This window comes from Lytechinus pictus, chromosome 7 (assembly GCF_037042905.1).
Source record: "Lytechinus pictus isolate F3 Inbred chromosome 7, Lp3.0, whole genome shotgun sequence".
Taxonomy (NCBI): domain Eukaryota; kingdom Metazoa; phylum Echinodermata; class Echinoidea; order Temnopleuroida; family Toxopneustidae; genus Lytechinus; species Lytechinus pictus.
In genome coordinates this window covers 26,997,542-27,016,271 of record NC_087251.1, presented here as the reverse complement: position 1 = coordinate 27,016,271, position 18,730 = coordinate 26,997,542, and the positions used below count along the sequence as shown (strand labels likewise).

Genomic DNA, 18,730 nt, shown 5'->3' with positions numbered 1-18,730 from the left:
ATATTTACAGGTGGAAACATTTACACAGAACATACATGAGATGGTTGACGAAAAAAATGACAAATTAGCAATTTGGAATGAAAAAAAGTGAATGGAAAATTGTCAAGTGTTGCGAGTATATTTAAATGGAAAAGTGCATAATGTATATACACAGAACATAGATATGCATGATATTTTTCATGGCGAGTGAGCTAATGAGAATGAAAAAAGTGGATAGAAATATTTTCAAGTGTCAAGAGCACATTCAGGAATCTGTATAAATCATTAGGTATATATATCTCAAGACTGGATCCTGTATTAAAGAACTTTTTTTTTTTTTTTACTTTATAACATTTATAGATTTAGGTTGATATGTAAAACATGATATGAAAGATAAACCATTTAAGAGATCCAGTAATAAATATGAGTAATTAATTCAAATATATGGAAGAAAAGTGGAAATATGATATGCCCTTTTAATGACAAATATGGAAGTGTGGAAGATACTTTGAAATATGCTATTAAATTCTTCATTTAAAAAAAATTAAATGAATATGTTGGAAGCAAAAGCTGAAAAATATGTAGTATAAAACCTGACTCAACAGTAGAATTATGATTTTATTTTTAATATTACAACAAAGACAATTATTGTTTGAGTTTAAAAGATGAAGTTCTGTATATTCATGGAGCATTCACTACATAATTACCATGAATTCTTAGATCGAGTGATCATTTAATCAGTGCACACATATCACATAGAAAACCATGCACAAAGATTAGGTATTTTAAGAGCCTGGAAGGAGATAAGAACACGATTTCATTTGATGGGGTTTCAGAATCTCACCTTGACAGGGGCACTGGGAGCAACATATGGATCCGAGGCTGCCTTTACATTCTTGCAAAGGAGGTTATCAAAATATCAACTAATATATCAAAGTATCCTTATCTTTAAAGGGAAAGGGAGTGGGGGGGGGGGGCTATTCATTTTATAATGTAGTAAAACACTTTGGTGGCTTAGACTTTAGACTAACATACATACTGGACTGCCTTTACACTTTTGCTAGAAGGTTATGAAAATATCAATTACAATATAAAGGAAATTGGCTATCATTGCTCAAAAAAGATATGTTGCGTTCTTTCATTTGGTATAACCCCTCTGTCATGACAACACTATTACCTCGGTCACATTTGCTCTACGGCGGCCATGCGGCAAGTCGAAAACAGCCGTTTTAACATATCTTGTACCAGCTGCATATAGGTGGTTTATAGAATAAAAATGAATAAAACGGACGTTTTCGACTCGTCGTACGGCCGCCATAGAGCAAATGTGACCGAGGTATTACATCATAACCCTTCATCCTTCGAGGTCACCATAGATAGACCTCAAGACTCAACTTTACGCTTATTCTTTTGAAACCAAACATCATTTTCCAAATATGACACTGAGCTTTATTAATACATATTGCTAAAAACGCAAAGAAAATTCCCAAAATCATTATGACGAATATATGGTTCAGTCATTATTATGGAAATTGCAATTTTTTGTTACTTTTGCCCTGAAGGAAAAGTAGCTGACTATATATATTTCATGACAAACCAAAATATTTGAAGCACATAAAACTGATGACAAATGATAAGCAAACAGCGAGGTTGACAATGTAAAGCAATGATCAATAATTATTGTGTTTTATGGAATTTGTAGGAAAATAAATTTAAAAAAAAAAAAAAATATCAGCAAACATACACATAAAATAACAAACTTTGCAACATTTAAAGCTTTTTTTTGGGGGGGGGGATGAGTAAGATGACTATATTTGCTACAAATATGAAGCTGAGATGATAAACAACCTTTTAAATGTTTATCAAAAATACACAGCTACACGTAAAAAAACAACTATGAATACATTTTTGATAAATAACAAATAAACAAACAAAAAAATATTTGCAACATTAAAAATAAAGGTGTATTCTTGCTTTTCATTTTCATAATTTCATGACACGATCTTATTACTTGCAAAAACTATATTGACAGAAGACATGAAAATTGAGAGGTAAAATGAGCTGACATATAAGCATTTCATGAACATCCAATATCAATATCATCAAATTTTAAAATATATTTGCGAAACGAAAATAACTAAAAAGTGAGTAAGAGTATTACCTGCTGTGGTTTAATATCCATGCTAGACTGTTGGTTAACGGTCCTATTAAAACAAAAGAGAAAAAAAAACAAATAAGACAAAGTTTAAAGATAAAGTATGATTCTTGGCATGATTATGAATAGTTGTAGAAAATGTCTTTAAAAAATTTGACCGTTAAAGGTTGTAGACTCAGACAACAGTTGTTAACTCTAAGGCAATGAAATCACTGAAGTGATGATAAACTGACAAACTTGTGCCGACGGTCACTGCACCACACACAGAAAATCATATATAGGAATTAACAAGAAAGTTCTGCTCAACATTGTCAGCTAATTGAATGAAGAAAACACGGACAATTCAATGAAAAAGGGCGTTTACAATGAAGTTTTTGAAGATCACATACTTCCTAAATATAATGATATGGATTTGATAGGACACCATCATCATAATTAATTTCATATCTTCAATATCATTACAATCCTCTCTCTTCTTGGGCACCAGCTCTGCCAGGCATTATGTATGTCATTAAAGCACACTGCCGCATGATTTCACTGTGAAATATTCTCCTTGTGCGCACACACACGATGCTCACGTCCATGTAGTATGGGAATATGTAGACTTCTACGCTATACCTTGATTTTGAGTTCCTATACCATTAACGTTATGAGAGTAATGAGAGTTCTTCGTACAGTACCGATTGTTACATCTGTTCCGTAAAGGGCAATTTGTTTGTACACATGCATAATGATATTGTATTCCTCGTCTGGCTGTGATGTATGTATGAGGAAAGGAGTGGTGGGCATGTAAGAGATGCCTTGCAGGGACCTCTCTCATCAGATGGTCTAATAACAATTGTGTCTATTTGTCATCTTTTTAAAAATCCACTTGGTATAATTCCCAAGTGGTCTAATCACTTTGTCTAATTACACCAACTGGGTTCAGATAAAATGGCAAATCATACACCGTATGACTTGGAATGTCTGGCAAGTTACAAGCGAATGTTCAAAGCTTCAAGAATGGTTTATTTGTCTTAAATTTCGAGAATCCGTGTTTGATGAAAAAAAAATATTGAAATGATTTTTCAATGCTCATAAGATATAATGTATTATCGTTAACAAACATGAAATTAAAAAAATATGAAAGAACAAAGTAGAAAAGAATGGATAGTTATGTAACTTACACTCCCTTAGCCACCTTCATGGAAAAGATACGCAAGAGGAAGTCACCTTCTTGGTTGGGTTCAAAGGTCGAAGGAAGGATCACATAGCGTCCTGGTGGGAGTTTGAATCTTCCGCTTATCTCACGAGTGTTGGTGAATGTTGGTGATCGAGCTGTAGATGCATTGTACAGGAAATGGTCCTTCGGGAGTCCAACTGAGGCATTAAAGGAGCCGTCAACCTACAACGAAAAAGGTCATTTGATTTGCCATAAGTCAATTCCAGTTTTGATCTACCCTAAAAATGGTTTGTGATGGTTAAAAAATTATGGACAGTCCTTGATCAAGACAACAAAATATTGCCTAGATTAAATCATGTTGACTAGAAACTTGCGTTCAGTTCCAAATAAAGTATAGGTCCAAAATCAAGATTGAGACCCTTGACTGAAGACAAGTTTGGAGTTGATTTTCATTCAGTTGCAATGCAACTTTCTTGAAATGGCCCATTGTGATTGAGTTTGACACTTATTACACTCATTTTGCAATTAAACTGAAGTTTCTTGCTATGCCCATTAAAGCAATTAAAGGTAAATTCCACCCCAACAAAAAGTTGATTTGAATAAAAGGAGAAAAATCCAACAAGCATAACACTGAAAACTTCATCAAAATCAGATGTAAAATAAGAAAGTTATGACATTTTAAAGTTTTGCTTACTTTCACAAAACATATATGCATATCCTGGTCGGTATGCAAATGAGGAAACTGATGACGTCATCCACTCACTACATGAATTTCTTTTGTATTTTATTAAGTATGAAATTTTCTAATTTTCTCCTCATTAACAAGAGAAAAAAAGATCAATTCCTTCCTGAGCATGAGGTATTTGCATGGTTTAATACTATATGGTTCAGTCAAGTCGGTCCTTATTGTCAAATTTGTAGAAAACGAAATATTGTATAATACAAACAATAAAAAAAGAAATAGTGAGTGAGGGACATCATCGACTGTCTCATTTTTATGTCACTGAGTTGTGCATATCACTGTTTTGTGAAAAATAAGCGAAACTTTAAATGTGCTAACTTTCTCATTTTACACCCGATGTTAATAAAACTGTCAGCATAATTCTTGTTTGATTTTTCTCTACTTATACAAATCAATGTTTTTCTGGGGTGGACTTGGCCTTTAAACGAGTACTCCAGACTGAAAATAATATGGTTTGAACATATAAATCAAACACACTGAAGTTTCCTAAAAATAAGACAAGGAATAACAAAGTTATGACATTTCAAATATTGCATTTTTTCATGAAACAGTTCTATGCATGTCGTCATAAATATGCAAAGAGCAAGCTGAAGATGTCATATCCCTACTTATTCTTTAGTATTTTATAATATATACCTATATATTTTTTTAAATTTTGCCCTCCAAAAATGAGAACAAGAGGTGCACCTCTGGCAGCCTTGCCAGCATTAAGCAATTCAATGTGGCAGCAGTGCTAGCTTAAGGTACTTGATTCATTGACCTCAAATGACCTTTGAACTTTACTAAGAAACTTGTTTTTCATTTCACATCATTTGTGATATCCAATAACCACCTCATATAAATTTCATTTAATTTGATTAAATATTTGTTTAAATAATAAAAAAAATATAATTTCTTATGGTAGTTAATTGATGTAAGAATATTCAAAATCCGAACTGTTTTTAGGTACTCTAAAACGACAGGGAGGGGGCTGGAAAATTCATGTCTGCAGTTTATTGACACCAAAATACCTTTCACTTTGTGACCTGCAATTTCATTCATCCATTTGCCTTTGGTTGATAACAATTATATGAAAGGTTTATGGAAAGGGGACTTTTAATTTTGAAATTATCCTGAAAAATTCAAAACCTAAACCTTGGTTTGTACGTTGGTGATATTGGTACTACGTACAGCATGATGAAAGATTGTTGACTCTAAATGACATTCGACCTTGATCACAAGACCTGCAACTCAAGCATGATGATCAGTGACACATGCTTTCCATTATGTCTGAAGGCCAACACAAGATTGGTCTGCAACCCGTTTTGGGAATGAAGCGTCATAACATTTGATGCACATGCATACTGAGACATGGAACATCTCACTGTCCAGTCTGAAATCATTGTACAAATACTTTTGTTCAAATCCATGAATATGCTACCCTATGATGATTAAGATTAAAAGCGTACTAAATAACTAATGACATCATACGGTCATAACAATCATACAATCAACTATGGTTTAAAAAGGCTTGCAACTGTCAAAATTTTAGTACTTATACAGTTAAATTGAAACTCAAACAAATATTTTTTTCATTCGTATTAACAGAAAATGAGAAATATGCAATTTGTTCCAAAATCACATCGTAGGCCAGTCATAAGTTTTGCGGTGGCCTTAACTTTAGTGCAATAAGTCCATACACTTTCAAAGTTATGACATTTAGAAAAGTAAACCTTGGGCAAGATTTCAATGTTTAAACCACAAAATGGTAGAAGTTCAATTACCCTAAATGATCTTTGACCTTGATCATATGACTGTGACCTGAAACTCATGCAAGATGAGCAGCGACACATGATTAGCCTCAAGTCCAAATTTCATTAAGTAGGTCTATAAAGATTCCAGGGGGCCGTTTCATAAAGCTGTTCGTAAGTTAAGATCAACTTTAAGAACGACTGGTGAACCTTTCTTACGTGCTAAACCATCGCCAATGGAGTATACCATTTACCAAAAGAAAGGATCACCAGTCGTTCTTAAAGTCGCTCTTATCTTACGAACAGCTTTATGAAACACCCACCAGGTTAGGATGACATTTCAAAAGTTGACAGTGGCTAAGATTTCAATGTTGACAACGCTGTCATTAGCTTATCCACAGTATAAAAGACTACATAGTGGCAGGCCAGTGCATAATCACCTGGTAAATTGAGAAACCACAGGTGAGGTTGTCAACACCCATCTTACGCATCTCTCGTCTGTTCTTCTGCATGAGGGCGACGAGGAAGGTAGAACCTTTCCCTTTTTGTGCGGGATCTTCCTCTCCATCTCCCAAATCATCCTCGTCATCTTCCTCCTCCAAAACGAGTTCAATCTGGGGATTGATCCAGAACGTGTCTGACAAAGGGAAAAAGCATTTTCAAACTCGTATCTATTTTTAATCTACTTGACATAAGTATGGCCATTCTGAATTGTAAAAGATTCCTGTAGACTTGATACAGGACTGGGTGAAGTTTCATTAAGCTGTTCTGATGTAACCAACAACTTTATACATACACAACCCCTAAAAATTGTTTAAAATGCATGTAAATGGACAGATGATCAAAGTGGTCAAAAGTAGAAATCATAGCTATTTTATGGAATTTCATCACTAAAGCTTGTCAAAATGAGGAGCCAACCCAACCAAAACTCAATGCATGAAAAATATCTGAATTTACAGCATATCATTACCCCGGCCATTGGATTCATATCAATCCTGCACGAAAAGTACACAATTGCCACTCCCTGGGGAGCATTCCGTGCATACATCGCAGCCTCATAATAGCACTGGCAAATTCAAACTTACAATAACTTTCGCATCCTACCAAGTACACATTCAGCACCTGGGTCGAGAGTGGCAAAGTAAGGATTAACACCTTGACAAAGGATGCTAGACCGCGGTGCGATTCAAACACAGGACCCTCTTGTTTACAAGGCGAGAGTCAGAATCTCTACACCACGGCTCTATCTCAGAGTAGGGACTCACCGGGAAAGTTGCGGCATCCTCCAGCAGTGCATCCTCTTTGCCATTTGCCCTCATGTGAGGTAGACTGCCACTTCTTCTTTCTCTTGCCAGTCATGGTGTCGGCACCCAGGTGACATATGTCAACCCTATCATAATACCTCATAAAATCACTGAATTCCATCCTGAACGAAAATAAAGACAAACATATTATTATTGTAACAAAATATTAACATAATACTGTAGTAACTTAATGTTTTTTTTTATCATTTCTCAGACCAGAACCAAGCCCATATTTTTCCCTAACAAAATGCAAAGTGCAACTAATAACTTTATAGCATTAATGTTGGACTCTGTCTTTTCAGTCTGGCTGTAGCGAAGATGGCTGGCATTTGAATTTCATGACAAAAAATGTTGAAGAAACTGACAAATTCGGACAAGAAAATGAACAATTCAACATGGCATTCCCACTTCAATATTTCAATTTCATTGATACAAGTTTTAAATTTGAATGTCGAAATTGTGAGAAAGCCAAATAGAAATACCTTATGTTACAATTAAAAATCTCTCTGTTACACTTTGCTTTCAGGTTATATGTATTAGTATTTGCAACCCTGGACTCCAAGCTTTTTGGAAGGACAAGGGGCTCCAGGGCTCCTCAATAGCACATACCTGAACATCTTCCAACCCAGGCCCAATATATTTTCTAAAATAAAAGTAGCTTTGCAGTACATGCTCTTTGATTTGTTTGAAAGTTACCAGATTGGTAGATTTTCATATGGTAATTAACCATGTTCCAGGTTATTAAGCGGCCTGATTATTTCACTATAGCAAAAATGTGAGCCCATGGATCAAAGATACCTGTCCCCGTAGATACATTTTTAAAGTGCTGTTCAATGTAATTTCATTATTTTTATTATCAGTTGTTCATTGTAAAGCGCTTTGATCATATGTTTGGTAAAGCGCTATAATAAGTACCTGTTATGTATGTATGTAAGATAACATTTCACAGTAGTAACCATGCTAAAAGTAGTTAGAACAATTTACATGCCCAAATGTTCGCAGGCAGAATTTTTTTTGTAAAAAGAGAAAAATTTGCTGAAAAAAGTGCAAAAAAAAAAGCTTAGCATTATGTCAGGTTGTCAGGTCTTTTCCCATGCAATAATACACATGTATATACCATGCATGTCTTTTTTGTATTTGCAATTTCTAGTTTAATTTGGCTTCATCCGGTCTACGTTAAATCTCTATACAGCATTCTGTTTACATAAACTTTGTCAGACTTAACAGATATTTGTTAATGCATTCAAGATTTAACCATGATTGACCATGATTAAATTGTTTCTACCATTACTCAAGTCATGGTTGGAAATTAATGGTTGAAATTGTACTCACCAGAATTCCCCATCATCATTAGAGACCAGTCCAAGCCTAGTACGCTCCTGTTGAGATACATTTCTCCACTCATTAGATCTAGACATTGTGTTGAAATAAAGAACAATTTGCATTTTAATTTTATTTTTCATATATATTATAGAGATTATGAACCATTTTCAAATGTCATTCTCACATGCTCACTTGCACACTCTAACTCTCTGATATCTTGCTCTTGCATTACACATATTGCCCTTTAACTTCTACTTCCCTCCATCTCTCCACTTTAATACAAACTCAAAACCACTCTCAATTTTCAGATTTTTGGAAACAATCTTGAAACTCCAAAAATAGAGATATTGACCATGAGAAAGATATATTGTTTTAAATTCATCGCGCCCACTGAAGTGTAAAAAAGTGTTAATATTCGTTGGTATTTGACAGTAGCCCGAAAAATAGCCAACAAGTCAAAAGTGGACAATTTCTATTAATCTTCTAAAGACAGATGCACCGGATAGGTTCTGCAGTAGACGATATCCTACCACTTGAAATATAAAGATAGTTATATTTGACAGTTCTATGGTCTGACATATCATATTTCCAGATTCTGAATTGATAAGAATCATTAACAATAGAGACAAAATGTGTCACTGCAAGGTAAAATCCAAATTGTAAAGAGTCTGATTCCAAAGAAAATAAAAAATTGTGGGAAATCAGGAGGTGTAAACACTTCTAGAGAGAGCGGGAATACAATTTCAGAACATCCCTGACTACTTCGGCAGAGGAGCAGAGGCCAAATGGGCAGTGCAGACCATATATGCAGGGTACATGTCTCTGATTGCAGGATAAGTCAAATTATCCTGCAATAGATGCATCTAATCATTGAACTAAATTATAGACTAATAATTTCATAATCACCATGAAAATTCATATCTCAAACTTTGAATATGTGTTTTGATATATAACTTGAAACCAGTTCATTGATCCCCAAATGACTTTTGACCTTGGCCTAGTGACCTGAAATGACATTCATAACCTATTTGAAGAAATAGCAATGGTATCGGTCGGTCACCAGTAGACTGGCCGGTTTTACTCAGCACTATTTATTACCCATAACTTACCCATCACTCCAGGGTCCTTCCCATTCGCCCTGACCCCATGGGTTGCGAATCCTGATCAACTTCACCTCCCTACCTGAGGAAAATTTTGCCTTAAAAGAAACAAATGGAAATGGATAACACCAAATCGCTTGAATACAAGATTAAACATTTATCTTTTGAATTTAAAAAAAACTTTTTTTTTTTTAAATTCTTTTTGTAGGCTTGAATCAATCTCTTGAGCTTTTGTATTTCCTAAGCTCAAGTAAGCACCTGAATAGATGCTCTAGAAAGGAACTCTTGAGAAGAGTTCCATGTGATTTATTCGAGAAAATGTATGCATATTTTAAGATACAGGTGATATGAATGAATTATACATCATATACATGGATCACTGTAAGATACATTAACAGAGGTTTAAAAAATAATATGAATGGTTTTTAAGGACCCTAAGAGAATCAGCCTTGTGAGAGGGGCCCTATCCAGAATAAGAACTATGGCTCATTCATATGTAAATATGAATGATTTTTAATGGCCAATTACAAAGATATGAATGAAAAGATGATTAAATAAATTGGCGCCTAGATGACTTCATGATGATCTAATTACCTTAAACTTTTTTATACACATAATATCATCCATAACTGATCAAAATTTGATGAAAATTGATAAAGGGCCTTTGTTGTTTTAGTACTCACAGGAAAACAGGAGTAAAAGGTAAATGTTAATAATAATAAATCAAAAAGAAAATGTGTAAAAACACAAAATTGATCTCTCGATGGCTACAGATCACCTAATAATAATGATAGTAAAATAATAACCAAAATATTAGAAATAATCATAATGGTAATAATTATACTAAAACTAATAATATTGATAACAGCAATGATAATATTTTGATTTTATAATAATACATCTCAATCACATCTCTAAGAAATCAAAATTCCCTGATTTTCCCTGATGAAGTTTAAAAATTCCCTGATAATTATTTAAACCCATTCCCAGTTTCACATGTTTTCTAAGTTGTTGCAGTGAATTACATGTATTTTCAGTATAAAAATAATAATGTAAAACTAATTAGTACCATCATAACCAGTCATTCAATGGATGTTGTTTTGATATGCAACAAAATATAACAGTCTGACTGACTACCGTGCTTTTGACTTTTGGGCTGATCAAAATTTCCTGATTTTTCCCTCATTTGAGGAATTTTCCCCTGATTTGAGGTATTTTTAATCAAATTCCCTAATTTTTCCCTGACTGGAAAAAATAAAAATAATTTTCCCTGATTCCTTGATGGACTGGGAACCCTGTTACAGACATGCATTATGACGATGATAGCCTACAAGTAACAGTCCATGAAAAATCCTTTAAAGAAACGGGGCCCTAAAATTTACCTTTTGAACATCCGTGATGGTGTAGGCATGTCCAGCAATCAATCCAAGCCCTGCCTTGGCCTCTGTTTCTCCTGGTTTAGCATTGATGGAGCAGCCCAACTGTGAATCCCTGTCATACGCTACTTTGAGAAGACGAAAGAAATTCTTGGGTGGGTTCTGTTTCAGATCAACGGATTCAGAGACTCCACCTGTGAAGTCTTCCATGGCCTCGATAACGTTGCCACCCTTCAAGCATTCGTAGGAGCCATGGAGCCTGCGGTAGAGTGAAAACACAATGACCCATATTCTCAGTGGTCTCAAACAATGGTTCAATGCTGTATGAAATTAATGTCTGATGTAGGATTCGAATCCTCGTCCCTCTGATTACAGGGCACGGGTCAGAGCCCCTAAATCATAATGCTCCCAAGATTTTTAGTTACATCACAGCCAGTGAGACCTTTGACCTCATGGCCCCTAAACCTAATCAGCTCATTGTCCCTCCAATATGCATACGTGATCACAGATTACCAGATTAAAGATGATCCCACGAAACATTCTTTCCCTATCAAGAAACCCAAGTATTTTGAACTTTGACCTTATTATCCCCAAATATAATTAAATAATTTTCACTCCCATATACATGAGCGTAAAAAACTAAACCCTACAATGGTTCATTGACTATCTTAGACAAAAGAATACTTTCTGCTGTATAAAAAACCTCTGCGACCTTTGAACTTCGATCTAAATGTGCCAAAATCTATTGTGATAATTGTCATTTCCACATGTGTACAAGATTGAGTTGAACCACCAATTTTTTTTTTCTTTCTAATTATCACGAGAACATAGTACTTACAGGCATTTCATGACTTCCATGACCTTTGACCTTGATATTAAAAAAAACTATTCAGATCACCATACATTATATCCATGCTTTGGCCAAGATTGAAATCAGTCTGTCAAACAGTTATGTAGTTATCATGAGAATGAAAACAGGAGAGATGGACAGACAGAGGAATGACAGACAACTGGGACACCATTGCATAAAACATTATCATTATGGTAATTTTGTATAATAAAACCAGATATCCAATGGTCACTAACTACCCTGACTACAGTGCTCAACAGCTACTTAGTCAGAAATAAAGGTTTTCAGGCAAATTACGATTTGATGGCAAATTTTCAATTATAAACTCTTTGAGGCAATGCATCCAAAAACATATTGCCTTTGTCAGTCACCCCCAGGTGCCACTTCCATTGACAAGTGGATACCATATGCGACCATAGGGTCTCGAAAAGCACCCTAAACAAGTATTTTCCATATTCTAAAAATGCACCCCTTAAACAAGTATTGGAAACAAAACGATACCCTAAATTGAACCCCTAAACAAGTACAGCGATATTTTAATTGTTATGTCATGGTCGTCTGTGTTACCTTTACCTACATCATATTGGGTTTAGTACGGCCCCACCTCGCGCAAATCGGACTCTTAAGAAGTAGTATTGACTGTTGGGGCATAAAGTACATCCTTTTTCATAAAACATTTTAGTCTTTTTTATACCCTCGTAAATTTGACCATAAACACGTAGCTTTCCTAGCGAAATAGATACCCTTTTTTCATTATTTTAGTGGTTTTTGACACCCTTATTATGTTACATACGTAACATGCCCTATCTTGAAAAAGACATCCTATTTACATGTTTTTTTGGTTGTGCATGGTATCCACTTGTCAATGTAAGTGGCCCCCCGGGGCAGTCATCCAAGGTGGGCAAAGGCAGAAAAATACAATTACTGTTTACACTACAGATACTTGTGAAAGATATTGTTAATTTTGAAAAAAAAGTCTACTAATTAACAGGAAAGAGAGAATATATTTACTCAATTTCACACAGGTATTTCATCATTGCTTTAGAATACTTATCTGAAAATATCAGGCATTCTCGTAATAAAATGTAAAATACAGCATCATTTAGTTTTCCATATTTTGGAGGAGTAAATGCATCTTGAGATAATGCATGTCCATTCATCACAACACCCTAGGACAAGCCCATACAGTACAAACTCACTTGGCATAAGCCTTCTCCAGGAGGGCACTCCAGAACTCATTTTGATCCTTGGAGTGCACAAAGACGAGTTTGTCATTGTATGTGGGTAGCCTGTCATCAACGATGATGGTAATCCATTTGCCATAGTGCCAGAAGTTGAACTTGACGATTCCCAGGTTAAAGTTCTGGTCAGGGGGAATGACCTTCTGGAGGAGATGATCATCCAGAGAGAGACCAGCTGTAGCAGCCAGAAACCAACAGTCACCTGTTCAAAATCAAATCAAGCAAAATTCTATCAAAATTGAATTAAAAAAATGACAATTCAAATCAGATCAATAGAAATGTGTCCCTTGTTGGAGCTCCTATAAGACACTGTGGCCATTATCTCATCAGGGTACTGGTATGTTGAAGACACTTTTTATACAGTATCTTGTTATCCTGTATATAAGAATAAAGGGGAAGTTCACCCTGACAAAAAGTTCATTGCTGAAATAGCAGAAAAATAAAAAATATTGGTGAAGGTTTGAAGCAAATCTATCAAAGAAAAAAAGTTTAGAATTTCAATTATTTGATTTGTGACATCATAAGCGAGCAGCTTTCCTACACATCGTATGGTAAGAAATCAATGAAATGCCTTTTTCTCAGAAAACTAAAAATGGTTTTATTGTACCTTCAGTATATCAATACACAAATCATTTCACACTCACTCCTAAAATAGGAAATGAAAAATAAGTCATCATGGACCATTAAAGATATGAAAATTGTGCATTTTATATTATATAACATATAAGGCAGTTGCTCGTTTATGACGTCACAAATAAAAAACTTGAAATTCTAGTAACTTTCCTAATCTTTAATGGATTTTCCTCAAACCTTCACCTACATTTGTTATTTTTAGGTGGTCTGTCGATGACAGATCACCTCTTGATTTCGCCAGAATTTTCTTTCTTTATTTCTTTATTTATTTTTATTTCTTCCGTACACTTTTTTGTACACACGTTCACTCGAAATCGACATGGTCAATTTCCTTCAAATTTCTGTCAGTCATCAAGCCCTATGATTTCAAGTTAAATCAACTTTTTCAAGGTCATTAGGTCATCGTGACGTCATCCAGGCGCCATTTTGTAAAAATCAGGTCATTATCATATCTCGATAACGAGTCATCAAAAATCAACTATATTTGGTATACATCAACTTCAGGTCAACGGTCAACTAAAAATTTCATCAAATTCCGCGCGCGCACCTCGACGCGCACGTACGCGCGCATTAAAATTTTAAAATGCTCAATTCGTTCCAAATTAATTTTCCATACGTTTCAGGCCATTTTAAGCATTTTGCAAAAAAACGCACGCACATGCGCGCGCGTTTTCGCGCGTAACGCCATAACGCAACGTTGAAACACCATTTTTTTTAATATCATTGCATTGATAATATAATTCTGAGCAATTTGATACCTTGATCAACCTTCTACGACCATTAATAACGAAATTATCACCCGTTAAACTTTGCAGCACGTGTGCGCGCGAGCTCTCACTACAGGCCATATATGGGCAAAAACATGTCTATTGAAAATTCACTGTAGCTCTTTAAATAGTCCGTTGACCCCAGCTTTTTTTTTCATATATCGATAGAGTATGAGTTGTAGATTTGATTTCTTGTCACCATTGTCCCTCAATTTGATCATGACGTCATCAAAATTGCGCCTAAACTGAAAATTTCATTTTTTCAAAAATGACGTCATCAAATTTATGCAAATTTGATCATAACTCCGTAAATATATATTGTTTTACGCCTAGATTTTGATATATTGTAGTTTAGAATGTACTCTTTCTCCTCAGTTAACATGAATTTTCATTTTGAGAAACGCATCATGGTGTAAAACAGCGATGAAAAAAGGCATGTCATTTTTCCTCATTTTGCGTGTAATCTCTATGGGACATGACTTTTTCTCAAAACTAGATTCTACATTCCTCTATTTCGTGAGCTATATCTCCATTTTTTCTCGTCATTTATCTCTGAGATTTTAGTATTTTGTAGCTGAGATTCTAAGCTTTCGGAAGCGTACCCTCCATTTTTTTATCAGATGCCGGGATCATGCCCGTTTTTCGCTTGCAAAATTGGATTTGCAATTCTCAAAATTGCTTACGTGTAATCTCTATGGGAACGTGTAATCTCTATGGGGAATATCGTGGCTCAATGGATAACGCACTTGACTTGAGTTCTCGGGGGCGCAGGTTCGAGTCCTGGGGTGAACAAGATGATTTTTTTTTCTTTTTTTTTCTTTTTACCACCTCGTACATGATCCTTTATGATAATTAAAAGGTATGAAAGTTAACATTTAGCAAGATTAAACAGATTATAATTACTTTTTTCATATCACATGTATTTTCATATATCAAAGAGACCCTTTTCACAGTGCTTTATCATCTCCCGTCTTTCACAAGTATTCCATCCATAATGAACATTCCGTTGTCATCATGAAGATCATATTGATCTGCTTGAACATGGTAATAGTGATCATGATGGCGAGAATAAGGACAGACCACCTAATTCGTCCGCATGACGAATTAAAATCTAGTTTCTGCTAGTTTTGCATAAAAGTTTTTGTCAGGGTGAACTAACCCTTTAAATATGATACATGATTTTAAGGCTGGCCTCAAGGACCCATGTTGCTAGCGTTTGCCTTGGCCAAGTCACAAGTACAAGAGTATGGGCAAACAACCCCCCCCCCCCCCTTTAACTACATCCTTGAATGATATTAGGAAATTAACAAAATCCACTGAACATTTGTATTCTCTTTCCAATACAGTATGTTAACCCTAAACAGGCCGGGGGGGGGGTTGAATCAACCTCCCCCTCAACATTTTCTGTGATCATTCCGCCGCGCGAAATTTTTTGACCGCGCCACTCGCAGGGTTTATACTTTTAAGTCTCGCGCATCTTTTGAGACCAAATTTACGACGCCCGGGTACGCGGTTCCGAAATTACGCAACATTTTGTAAGTGCATGTCAGACCATAAATTGTTCCAAAACATGATTTTGTGTACAAAGTCAATGCAAATTGAGTTTTCTCATCTTATTTATAAAGATATGATTATTTTTACTTTAAACAGCTGAAATCGATTGATTTTAGCATAATTATGATTAAAAAAGGTTGTGCAATAAATCTGGTGAAAAAAACAAAGAAAAACAAAAGGTTGAAAAACAAAGAAATTCATAAAACAATAAAATACATAAATTGATTTCCAAACCGAAGTTTTTTTTATTGCGATAGTTAAGAATGCTACAAAGAATATTTTTACCAAAAATTAGCATTCAAGGAGCTTTATTTAGTGGCGGCCGAGATCTCAGGGGGGGGTTGAATCAACCCCCCCCCCCCAGCCACAGAACAGCCAAAAAAGCCCGGCCTAGTTAGGGTTAAATATCAGTTTCTGACGAAAAGCCATTTAATTACTACATTCTAAATTCAGCAGTTCGATTAAAAAATACAAACAAGTAGAACACCCCTGGTAGTCTTATATTGAATACTCAAAATCTTAATATTTGGTTGTTTATATCATTTTCAAACTACAGTATATAAGAGGGTAAAAGGGTAATAGCAATTGTTGCCAATTTAAGACATGAAACCCTGACCAGTTTCTCACCTAGCTGTCCCTGTTCAACGTCAAATCGGCTGGTGCCACCTACGAAAAGCTGAGGATTCGCACAAATGTCCTGAAAGACAAAGAAAATGCATGGGTTTAGCCAATATATACGGAATGGGTCCACAAGTCACATGTTAGTGCTTTATTTCTTTGCACCTCCACTAGCCATAATTGATTTGATGTTAAGTGCCCAATTACATTTCTGATGAAAATAAAGCTAGTGGGTAAAAATAGCAATATGGACATTTGGTGCATTCATTGAGACATATCTTATGATTTATAGTGGTGTGACCATAATTTGCACATTACCATATTTTGCGCAGTCGCATACGTCAAAAACAGAAAAAGCAACCTAGAATTACCTGAATGAGTAATTTTCTTGAAAATAAGGTCTTTATTTATGAAATTATTGGCAAAGCATCTGCAAAAGTTTGTTACTTTGTGCATCCATTCCGAGAAAATCCGAACTTCTCAACAAGCATTAAGAAATCATTGAGAAATCAGTGCAAAGGTCGTCAAACAAGAAAGTAAAAATGTGATGCCAACCTATTTTATGGAATTTTTACCTCCATCTGATACAATTATCATACTTTTGTCGGCTTGAATACTTGTCTAAAGCTATGCAAAACTATCATGCACAAATGAAGATCACACTTTATATGACACTTTTTCTGCCGGGCGCGTGCTAGTCAATCACCATAGAATTTTGAGATCGCAAATGGAGAATTCGGAACCAAGTGGTTTGTAGACAAACTGGTAAATAGAGGAAATATGAAAAGTACATTAGACCAAGTGGGATGAGACTTTAGTCGATAAAGCACATGTAGACCAATTACCTATTTCATAACTACCCCTATGATCCATAACAGAAAAAAAACACTATTGACCCTTTTGTTAAATAAACTAGAAATAACTCTGAAGGTGATAAACACCCTCCCCACATGATGCCAGCCTTATTTTCTACTTTATGGGGGCTTTCTTTGTTTTTCTTGGGGCAAAAAATAGTGTTAATACACATTTAATTAGCTTGATGTAAAACCTTGTACTTTTAATTCTGGTTTATTACATGGCAGAAATGGGCCACTTTTCATCATTTTATGATGGCAACATCAGGCCCAAAGAACAATCTAACAAAAAGAGCCCTCAGGCAAAATATTTTTTTTTTGGCTTGTTCCTTTCTTACGCTCTGTAGCATATTAACACAACCACGCAGATTGAACACATTAAGAAGGTTTATATATGCATTATGGAAACATTGTTTTGTAGCGGTTCTGACTCTTTGTAATCAGAGGGTTGTGTGTTGGAATCCAACCGCGGCATATCATCCTTTGGCAAGGCATCAATCCACACTCTGCCACTCTCCATCCAGGTGTTAAATGGTTACCCAGTAAGATGCAAAAGACTACGTAGTATGCCTATTTGGATTGTTCCCCAGGGAGTGGAGAAAGTCATAGGGCCTATACTGTATACGGGCATACCAGGATCCGATGACTACAGTAATAACATATCTGTAAAGTGCTAAGAGACGTCTTTTCAATGTATAAAGCACCAAATAAAAGTTAATTATCATTATGTGCAACATTAGGATGAAGATGTTCACACAGTATTTCGACAGCTAAAAAAAAAATCCCTTTTACCCGAATCCCATTTCCTGAAATTCATTGACGTTTCCTTGAAACTTGCTTCAAATTTGTTTTTCAAACAAACTTCGGAGAATGACATAGCAAGCCTGCGTGCATGCTATGGATACAAAGAGAATGCCGCAAAGCTTTTCACTGCATTACATGGATATTCTTATTGATAGCTTTGAAGTCTGGATCAGTGTGTACAGTCAAGCGCATGGGACTGATGAGTGACAGACAGTCATTTTTAAGGGGATAGGAATGCCAGGCTATGACCTTTCAACTCTAGCTCACATCCTTTAAATGCCATGTTTGGAAAGGTGGAATGTTGAGAATGGAATAAGGGGGCGGGGCCTGGGCTTCGGTCGAAGGGGGAGAACCTCACTTTGTGGAGGCTGGTTGTAGAATGGATGACCAGGGCCCCCTGTATCATTAAGCATGGTGATAGTGATGTTGATTTCTACGATTGATAGCATTTACTATCATATATGATCAATCGTCAAAAGCAGCCCTACGAGTGATCAGTACATTATGTAACAGCTAGGGTCCTAGCCATGATACAGCA

The 18,730-nt window shown here is 35.4% G+C and overlaps 1 protein-coding gene across 1 annotated transcript in view; it reads right to left on the bottom strand.

Annotated features, from left to right (window-relative positions):
- Positions 1-17,738, bottom strand: part of LOC129264644 (calpain-9-like) — a 38,894-nt gene extending 21,156 nt beyond the window's left edge. Inside the window, exons 1-11 of the mRNA XM_064101461.1 lie at positions 17,727-17,738; positions 16,544-16,613; positions 12,921-13,164; positions 10,878-11,130; positions 9,505-9,593; positions 8,405-8,482; positions 7,034-7,194; positions 6,209-6,405; positions 3,301-3,518; positions 2,141-2,183; positions 824-874 (exon numbers count right to left, since the gene is read on the bottom strand). Coding sequence (XP_063957531.1) covers positions 824-874; positions 2,141-2,183; positions 3,301-3,518; positions 6,209-6,405; positions 7,034-7,194; positions 8,405-8,482; positions 9,505-9,593; positions 10,878-11,130; positions 12,921-13,164; positions 16,544-16,613; positions 17,727-17,738 — 1,416 coding nt within the window. The remainder of the gene's footprint in view (positions 1-823; positions 875-2,140; positions 2,184-3,300; positions 3,519-6,208; positions 6,406-7,033; positions 7,195-8,404; positions 8,483-9,504; positions 9,594-10,877; positions 11,131-12,920; positions 13,165-16,543; positions 16,614-17,726) is intronic.
- Positions 17,739-18,730: the final 992 nt, after the last annotated feature.